A 10,628-nucleotide genomic window follows, 5' to 3' on the forward strand; every position below is an offset into this window, starting at 1 on the left:
TTATCACACGATGCCGAAAAGTGTGGCTCTTTACAATAAACACATTGAATATGTTTACCTGAAGTATTTTGAGTCGAAAAGGCGTTCGCCGTAGGTATTCTGGGTGTTTGGTACTGACCTCCTGAATTTTTTCCATTTTGTGGCTGAGGACTTGATTGCACTCGTTTACTTGTCTTCCGTGCCTCGATCTCAGTTTTTATTGTATCCAACAACTCATCAATTTTCCAAACGTCTCCCGACGATTTTCGAGCAATTTGTAGACGTATGTCACTAGGTAATTTAGTCATGATAATAGGGATAAGCATACTGCCAAATTGTTCAGAAGAAACGCCAAGACTCGATAATCCTCGTACATGAACGCTTACTTTATCGTATATGTATCTTACTTGGCTAGTTCTACCGTTGGTACAAGATTGAATCTTTAAATTTCATCCATGTGAGATGCTATGGTTTGCTGGGTTTTCCCGAAGCGATCGTTCAAGATTATTACAGCAGAGTCGTAATTGGCATTAGTTAATGTTAGACCTTTAATGGCCCTCGCTGCGTTTCCCTCGAGAAGCGATTTCAGATAGTTGAATTTCTTTACATTCGAAATTTTTGGATTACTGTGAATCGTAGAATCATACAGATCCCAAAAGGAACTCCACTCCGTAACCTTGCCACCATATTTCGGAAGCTCCAGCTTAGGAAGCTTCGGCATATTTGACTTAAATTGAACAGTCGTCGTACTGTTGTCACTCGTTACATTTTCTTCGTTTACAATTTCGATCGTCGCTTGATTATTTGAACCTTCGATTAAACCATAGTTTTCCGTCGCATTTGCCAAATTTTCGTTAGAATTTCGTTAGATACTTTCGTTTTGGCCAGGGTTTGACATGCTCGTCAAATTCGAGTTCGATATGGTATCGTTGACTTTCGTATCAACGTCTCTGTCATTCTTAGCACATTTAATATACTTTTCAATTTTTCGTTTTATACTCATAACTCTATCAGAAATTCGGCCGAGTCCTCGATTTCACCTTGTATTTCATTAACATTACACGTGTTCAGTATTTCTTCATCGAGTTCACGTAATATTTTTAGTTTCCCTTGGAGTTGTTGTGCGATGATTTCACTACGATCTACAAGATCATCATGTGGTGGCTGTGATAACAATTCAACTGACTCTTTCTCGAATTTAGTACACACTCCGCGATGTCCTCTTCTTCTAGCACGAAGCCTTTCCAGTTTTATCTTCTCTTCAGTCGAAATTTTCGTAAGAAACGAATATGGGCGACTTTATTGCGTTAAAGCCGCCCCACGTTGGGCGCCATATCATGCACGTTGCACGATAAAATAGTTATTTTCATTCTCGAGGACATAATTTTGGAATTGTCGTTAGTTTAAATGATTTATTTTTGAACTTTCATTGTACAACGAAGTCGTCTCAAAGAAAACTACTTCACAATTCAACAACATTTCGAATATATAATGTTAACAACAACTCTCCCTTCTGTAATAATCCCAAAGTGTCAATCACATGATATGGACGCGATCCGCAACAACAATAACAAAGAAAAACAACTGTTCATCACATCATTCGACCTGACAGCGGCATGCATCCGAACGAGAAGATTGGGAAAAGTTTTGAGAAAGTATTTCTTTGAATCACCAATATTTTTCAATAATTCAAGATGCAGTCTTGGTTTATCGTACCAATGTTGGCCAACATTTGGAATAAGTCGTAAGCATTCCGTCCAGGAAGATCCGTATTGGACCTTATTAATTTTCCCATTTTTCTCATATGTGCAAAGATAATCATTGACATCACTATCTATTTGACATTTCCAATCAGAGGGTTCACTATTCAATTGTTAAAGTACACTTGAAAGAGCATCATTTGTCTTAATTGCATGTTGGTTTCCAACTTTACACAACATTTCCAACTTCTCATCACCTGAAAATAAATATGGGTGTTTCAACGCTTTGTTGGCTGATGGTCTGTCTTCAGGTTGTTGCTTAAGTATCAACGAAAGAATATCTTCGAGCGTGGCATCCTTGATTTCGTCCAAGCCAACAGGGTTTCCTTCAAAAAGGTTGTCTAATAAAAACCGTTCAAGTCCAGAACGATGTTTCCCATTTGTCGCAACATAATAAGCCACCATTCATGCCTTCTATTTTTAATAAAAAAGATATCATAACAGTCACAAAGTGAGTGGTTGATAGGGAAACGTTAAAAAAGCGAGTTATTTGTTAGATACAGAATTCAACACTATTTAAAATTCCACAACAAATACCTACCATAAGATCAAACTGTTTCTTATGGCGGGCTGAGTTAATTGATGCATTCACTTCATCATATGATGCTGGAGCTATCTAATTTTTAGCTCCTCTCTGTGGGCTCTCATACGTCGAAGTTTTATTTAACAATTTTCGACTTATACCAAAGTCAGCGATTAAAAAATTTCCTTGTACATCTCGAAGAACGTTTGAGAGTCTTAAATCCCGATGAAGAATAGGACTTGAGCCACTGTGAAGATCTGCTAAATCTTTTGCTATATGCTTCATCACTTTGGAAAGCGCTATTTGAAGTGCATCTAAAGTAGAAGGTTTCACAAAACTCCACAACGATTCTTCACATAAATCTTTTACCAAATATAAATACTCAGCGTTTGGTTATTTTTCAGAATACCAATAATTCATAATATCATTCGAATGCTTTGCATTAAATTCATTCAAAGTATGTTTTTCTTGCTTAGCTTTCTCTATGTAACTATCTCGATTAAGTCGTTTTACTGCTTTTCCATAACCATCTTTTCCGAATCCAAGGTAAACACGGGTTCCACCATTAACTTTGCCAAGTAGAAACATTTTCAAGAAAATAACATTTGCATCATTAACATATTTAACCATTGTTGGATGTTATTTACGATATTCTTCCATCTTTTTAAACTTTTTCCGATGCATTGATGATTTATCAATGCACGTCCAAGGTTCAGACATCATGCCCTAAATTAAAAGTAAAAGTGTGGCATTAATGGAACAGCAATTTCTTATTTTTATTCTGTAACTGCTACTAGTAATTCCAATGTTCACATTTTGCTTATAAAACATTTAAATAATGATCGAAGTATTACGGGAATGTGTTGATGGTAGTAGATACAATAAAACAAAGGATTAAAGCTATTTACAATTGATGCATCACCGTTGTACTCATTTGCAGTAAATTATATGTTTTTAAATCTAGAACTAAATATTAACGAAAAATCTCTTTTGAATTGTGCAAACGTATGAAGCAGGAGTAAAAAATCCTGTTATCTTTGCCAATGTAAAGAAACAACGTCCGTGTACAAGATTGTCAGTTACAGTAAATAATTTATGCTGTAGCTAAATGAGCAAATGTCATTAATTATTCAATCAAGACAACAAAAAATATTGTTTTTTCCCTGAAATCAATTTTTTAAGAACAATAAAATTTCCGTGACAAAGTTGTACTCTCATAAAATAGTTAAAGTAAACGGAGACCTGTGTTAGAAATCGTTAGATAATAGTAACTGGGTAATCGTTATTATTATTTGTTAAAGATGATGCTGTTTGATAAAAGGATTGTCACGTTATATGTAAATTTATTTGTTCAAGAAGCATTTTATATTTCTTCTTATTAAGCTGAAGTCGTTTATGTATTATTCATAAAACATTATATTATTGTACACCTTCAATGGGATAATCAAAAGATGGAAAGAATACTAATGATACATAGACTGAATAGTTGTGCTTGAATATCTATACTGGAAAATTTGCAGAATTTCAAAACCAAACCACTTGAAAAAGTCTTAAAAAATTTAAGTGCATGTCACCATGGTCTAATTCAACTTGTATACGACATGCTAAAAAGCAGATTAAAATAAAAAACAATATTTTGTCACACAGGGGCGAAACAGCAACTCTAATGAGATGTGTGTGTGTGTGTGTGTGTGAATATTCATATATACACCACTGCCCTGCTGATTTCTTTTGATAAATATTCACCCCCACCCCCTACCCAACTAGTGTTCTTGTTTCGTCCTTTTTTTGGGGTTGCAAACATGTTACAACAAAATGTCTGATTTTCAGCAGAAGGATACGTAATTTGGACACCCAACGACATTTACCTGTATCATGGGGCTCTTATTCATATATTCATGATATGCTGCATTAAGTTCTTTTGACATGTATTGTTATCTATGGAGTTTTCGCTAGACCATTTACTTACTTTATCCATGTATTCTTGAAGACGTCGTTCCAATTCCAAAGGTGCATTAACGATATTAGCGCTGGCTTCAAATGTGGTGTCATCCGCGTAAGCATGAATAGTTGAGTCCGATCCAACAGCTTCGGGAAGATCATTGACGAAAATTAAAAACAGTGGAGGTCCTAATATGCTAAATTGAGGAACTCCATTGGTTAGCATAAGTTGTGATGAAGTCGTGTTATTTACAGTGACACACTGCCTGCGATTGAGTAGATAGCTCTGCAATAGCTTTACAACATTATCTGGAAATCCATATGATCTTAACTTTACTAGGAGAATGTCATGATTGATCAAGTCGAATGCCTTGCTTTAGTCCACAAAGACTAAGCCGCTGACATTGTTCTTATCATGGTCAAGAAGGACTTGGTACAGAAGAAACAATAAAGAAATATCCGTGGAGTGGTTTTTACGGAACCCTTATTGGAAGCGGTATAAAAGTGCATTGTCTGTTAAGTAGGTGTTCATTGCATTGAAGATGTGTCTTTCAAAGACTTTAGAAAGAATAGGCAAAATACAAATAGGACGGTAGTTTAGAATATCTTGCTTGTTTCCTTGATTCTTGAATAGTGGTTTAACCTTTGCTATTTTCCATTGTGAGGGAAATGTACAAGTTTCAATACAGTGATTTATAATTTTAGCTATGGAGCATGATATTTCAGGAGCTGCAATCCTTAGAACTCTGGCACCAAGCCCATCGATTCCCGTGGCTTTGTGTTGTAGGTATACTTAGAAGATAATCCTTAACCTCACTAGAAGAAATTTGCGGAATGAGATTCTCAATTTGACTGTTAGATTTGTCTGGTGGACCAGGAAGAGCATCATAATGAAGTATAGGTGCCGCTTTTATGAGACGTTTATAAACATCAGCGAAGAAGCGGTTAAAGCGTTCAGCGATTGAATGATGATCATCCTTTATCAGGTTGTTGTTTTCGTCAGCAATAGGGACGGAGTCGTCATTATTCCTTGTATCTTTAGATAGGTCTTTAATTAAAGACCAAAGTTTCTTTGGACATTTTTGATTTTTACTGAACTGAGTTTTAAAGTGCTGTTCCTTCGCATTTCTTAATTTCCTCGTCCTTGTTTTTAATCAGTTTAAAAGTAGACCAATCTTGTTCATTTTGTGTTCTCCTGGCCCTCTTTAGAAGATTATCGCGTTTATTTATGTCGTTGTATAGATCATTAGTGAACCATTTCGGCTGATTGATTTTCTTCACACTCTTGAACTTTAAAGGTGCGTGATTATCAAAAATGTCATTAAAGATTTTTACCAAGATTCAACAATGTTATCGGCATCTCGAAAAACAAAGGAGATATCCCAAGGTGTTTCTCTTAAGTCTTGCAGAAAGCACTCTTTGTTGATTTTGTCGATATTTCTGTATTTGATTTGGAATGTTGTTTACGTTGTGCATCCATGGTTTTGTAGCACCTCAAGATAGTGACCGGAAGGTGATCGGAAAGTCCAGATTTACCTATGGCTACTTCTCTAATTTTGGCAGGATGACTAGAATAAATATGGTCTAAGCACGCATCAGAGGCAGGTCTTGTTACTCTATTTACCATCTGCGTTAATCCAAGACAGTTCAGTGACTTTGCGAGAAAATGTTTTGAATAACAGTTGAAATCAATATAATCTAAATTGAAGTCTCCCAGAATAATCAATTCATTGTTTTGGAGATGGGCATTTTCAATATTTTTACCCAAACTCTCATTATAATCTTTGTTAGATGAAGGTGGACGGCAAACACCAGATATCAAAATCGGTCTCTTTGATTTATGAGGACAAATTTAAAGCCAGAGAGTTTGAAGATCATCCAGTTCCAAATCTCTTCGATGTGAAGCCATAACTTTCTCATTTACATACAGGGGCGGATCTAGACCGATGCAACCGATGCGAATGCATCGGTCAAAATATTTAGATATTAAAATCTGCGAGCTTGCATTTTAATGAAATAAATAGCAAATATTATTTTCGAATTATTTAAAACGCACATTTGACAGTGATATATTGTTTAGTTAACTTATAGATTTAGCAGTTTTAAGCTAAAATTTGTTCTAGAAATAACATTTGTGTTCTCCGATAATTTTGTCGTATTCCATGACACAAATAGCGAAAGAAAAGTCGATAAAATTTAGCGAAATTTTGTCGTGAATACATATTTAGTAAGTAATTTAATAGTATTCTGCCAGCACGTCACGGTAGATGGAAGAGGCATCGCTACGTCACAGTAGATTTGCGATGCATCGGTCGATGCATCGGTCCCGAGTCCTTTTCCGCGTGAAATCTACTGTGACATCAGCAAAACCATTGTTTTAGGGCCTCACGTCACGGTAGATTTTGCCGCTGAGCGATGCATTTTCCATAATTTTGTGATTGTGGGCACATGGCACCGATGCATTCAACTTTGAACTTCAAAGTTGAATGCATTGTTATTTGATCACTTGATATAACTCGCAATCATCGATCGAAGTCATGGCTGTCGAGAATATCAAACACGATCTGTGTACTCTGCTTCGAGAAGAGAAGTCATTTGATATTAATGAAGTGCGTCGAACCTATGAAACGAGAGCTGCTACTTTTATTTCAAAATCCTCTCCTTGGAATCCCTTTCAAAGGGTAAAATGGGAGAGATATGTCAAGTGAAATGTTAATACCTAAGCACTTGACAGTTCATTGGCAAAGTGGAGAACTAAGAGCTTTAAAGTAAGTAAATTTACCTTTATGCTTGCATGTTTTAAATGTAAATAGTGTACTTATTTCAGACTCAGAGTGTAGTCGTGTAGATAACGACGAACAATCATCATAAAATATACACGATGTCATATTACTTATGCAGCACTTATACTTGTATTCATATGTAATATAATACAAACTGTAATATGCAGGGGTAGGTGCAATTTTAGTTGCATTTTAGTTTATGTATTGTATGGATTACATTAAAAATGTAATGACTGTATTCCTTCTTCCAATATACTTATGACTTCAGTAGAAGCTAACATTTTCTTTCCAAATAACCCTGTCAGACATTTAAGTTTTGAATTCTTCTGATTTCTAATTTTTAGCCACACAATGAGAATTTTCTTAACTCTGCTATATTTAGAACTAGAGGTGATGGTAATTGTCTGTACAGAGCCTGCTCAAAATTACTTTGTGGCAAGGAAGACCTATGTCATTTGCTGAGAGACTTGACAAGCATTGAGCTATTCAATCACCAGGAGTATTATGCTAACCACCCTTACTTAAAAGATAAGTTGCATTTTTAAGTCAGAAAATACTGCTTTTCTGCATCAGTATCAGATGTGGCTTTAGGCAATGGCTATGATAGGAAAAATCCAAGCACAAAGGTAATAGTAGTTAAAGAGGAAGCTCTAAATAATGCATGCAATGGTACTTATTCTTCACTTATGTGTATATTTGGTTTGTCTTCTGTCACTGGAATGACTATAATTTCAGTTTATCCCGAAAAGTTGGACCAGGAGACCAAATATTCACAATTTCTAAATGGTAAAATTCTTCCACGGCAGGCACACCAACATATTTCAAGTCAACTTGTTCAGCCTGCTAAGTTAATTTTAATGTGGACAACTACTGGTGCTTATTCTCTTCCAGAATTAGATATAGAATTTCAACCCAATCATTTTGTACCACTAATTGAATTTAATCAAACTCAAGAGTTAATAATAAAAAAAAAATTACTGACCACTTTAAAGTTGATGTCTTACAGAAAAATAAAAGTGGACTTGAGCAACAAATAGACACAACTTTGGTAGCACCTGCAAAATCCTCACCAAGGGAAGACTTAGATGGCAGCAGCTATGATTGCTTGAAGACTTCCTTAAAACGTGGGTTAAATTAGTGATTGTTCATGTGCAAATATATTTTAATTATAGGTAAGCATGCTTTTCTAAGAACATAAGTAAAGCATACCATGCAATATAAAGTATTCGTTGTGGGATGGAGGATATTTTTTGTACATGTGAATAAATCCTTCCTTCTAAACATGAGATCGTCAAATTGGCAACAAGCTTTCACTCAAAGCTAAGACTTATAACAAATCACTGGAAGCCTCCCCCTTCTTTCAATTTTCCTTTTTCTGAGAATGGTAAATCTTCAAGAAAATTTTGTGCTGGCTGGCTAGATCGTTGGTCTTGGTTGTGCTACTCTAAATTATTTGATGGAGCCTTTTGTTATTATTGCGTTTTGTTCGGTCATCAAACAGGACATAATGGTTCAAAGCTTAGTAAATTATTTAAGGAACCCTTAAGAAACTGGCAAAGTGCGGCAACAAAATTTTACCAGCATGACAAATATTCCCTAATTCACCGTGACTCCAAGTTACGTTTGTCGCAGTTCCAACGTGTGATGAAAGGTAAAACTATTGGCATCGACGAACAAGCCGATCATCTTAGAAGTGCTCGCATTCAATACAATCGTGACGTTTTAGGCTCTATTATTAAAACTATTATACTTCCAGGCAGACAGAATCTTCCCTTACGAGGCCATCGTGACGACTCAAAGTATTTTCTATCTTCTAATCCTGGGAACTTTCAAGCCTTTTTGAATTTTAGAGTAGACGCGGGTGACGCGAAACTAGAAAAACATTTTGAAAATGCAAGTAAGAATGCAACTTATTGTTCGAAGACAATTCAAAACAAGCTGATAAAGATCTGCGGGGAACAAATCAAAGAAAAGATTGTTTCTGACATCAATTCTAGTGAATGCCCAATTTACTCAGTCCTTGGTGATGAGGCAACAGACTGCAGCAGTACCGAGCAGATGCCAATTGTTGTAAGGTATGTTGACTCAAAGCAAGAAATTAATGAACGATTTATTAAATTTGTTGAGTGTGAAGGAATGACTGGCGAAGCGCTAGCGAAGAATATCGAAGATACTTTAAACGAAGTTGGGCTACTACTTTCCAACTGTCGTGGTCAGTGCTATGATGGTGCCAGTGCAATGTCAAGCAAATCAAAGGGAGTTGCTGGTCGTATTTTAAAGAAAAATCCAAAAGCTTTGTATATCCATTGCGCTAGTCATCGATTGAACCTTGTTGTTGCTAAAGCATGTGGTGAGCAAACTGTCAAAAACATGTTGGGGCATGCTCAAAAGATCTTCAGTTTCTTCAGCCCATCCCCCCTACGAATGCAGTGCTTGAGGCAGAATATGGAAAAGTCTGGGTTACGTCGTAAAAAACTAGGAGCTCCATCCACAACGCGTTGGGTTGAACGGATACGTACACTTGATGGATTTGTGGAAGCATTTGTACCTGTTTGTCAAAGTTTAGAGTACATGAAGCTCAATATGAATAAAGATTTTGATAATTCAAGTAGGGACGCAGAGGGATATCTTCGTTCCATAAAATCTTTCGAATTTATTGTTAATCTTGTGATTACATCAAATGTTCTGCATCACACAATGTCGTTGACTGTCCAACTGCAGCAAAGGATGATCGATATCGCTGAATCAATTAAACATATAAATCTTTTGAAGTCACAATTAAAAATTTTACGCAGCTCGGCTGATACAATTCATGACCAATACTACGAAGAAGCAGTGGATTTAGCAAACAGAGTAAACGTTGATGAAAAAATTCCTCGACTTTGCAATGTTCAGACAACTCGTGAAAACTATCCTGCACATACAGCACGTGAATACTACCGCATGAAACTAACCATCCCTCTTCTTGATCACTTGATTGAACAGATGGAATTTCGGTTTTCTTCAGAGGTGTGCGATATTTATCGTGGATTCTATATTATACCTAGTATTTTTCTCCATTGCAAGGACGTTAATTGGAAGGAAGAGTTTATGAAGTTTGCTGTTGCATATAAAGAGGATATGCCACACTTTCGGAAAATACATGCTGAATTAGGATTGTGGGAAACAAATTGGAAAGGGGGCTTTGAGAAAGTTAAGTACGATTCAATTGCCGACACGCATCGAACTTGTAACAAACTTGCGTTTCCAAATATATTTACAGCGCTTAAGATACTCGCTGTTGTGCCAGTCTATGTGTGTGTGAAAGATCCGTTTCTGCCCTTCGTCGAATGAAAACTTGGTTACGTAGCACAATGATCAACGAAAGGTTAAATGGATTAGCCCAAATGCATATTAATGATGATATTAAGTGTGATGTCGAAGAAGTGATTAATACCTTTGCTAGACAAAACCCAACGAGGATGCAATTTCTTGATATCCTGGAGGATAAAGAAACAGATGCTTGACGATGAGCTCCATGAGAAATTCTTAATGCTGATAAACAACCTACATTTTCTTTGAGAGTTATCTTGTTTTCAGCCGTTATTGAGAGGACGAAGACCACGTTTAAACATTGATTTTCTTAAACATTTCATCTTTGCT

At 36.1% G+C, this 10,628-nt stretch overlaps 2 protein-coding genes across 2 annotated transcripts; one reads left to right on the plus strand and one right to left on the minus strand.

The window, feature by feature from the left end:
* Window positions 1-421: 421 nt before the first annotated feature.
* Window positions 422-2,144, minus strand: LOC124438651. Its single transcript, XM_046988828.1, has 3 exons — window positions 1,937-2,144; window positions 1,020-1,238; window positions 422-789 (listed from the first exon to the last, which is right to left on the minus strand). The coding sequence occupies exons 1-3, from the start codon at window positions 2,142-2,144 to the stop codon at window positions 422-424; spliced, it is 795 nt and encodes a 264-aa protein (XP_046844784.1).
* Window positions 2,145-8,630: 6,486 nt separating this feature from the next.
* On the plus strand, window positions 8,631-10,319 carry LOC124438652 (52 kDa repressor of the inhibitor of the protein kinase-like). Its single transcript, XM_046988829.1, has one exon. The coding sequence runs from the start codon at window positions 8,631-8,633 to the stop codon at window positions 10,317-10,319; it is 1,689 nt and encodes a 562-aa protein (XP_046844785.1).
* Window positions 10,320-10,628: the final 309 nt, after the last annotated feature.

Source organism: Xenia sp. Carnegie-2017, unplaced genomic scaffold (assembly GCF_021976095.1).
Source record: "Xenia sp. Carnegie-2017 unplaced genomic scaffold, XeniaSp_v1 HiC_scaffold_19, whole genome shotgun sequence".
NCBI lineage: Eukaryota > Metazoa > Cnidaria > Anthozoa > Malacalcyonacea > Xeniidae > Xenia > Xenia sp. Carnegie-2017.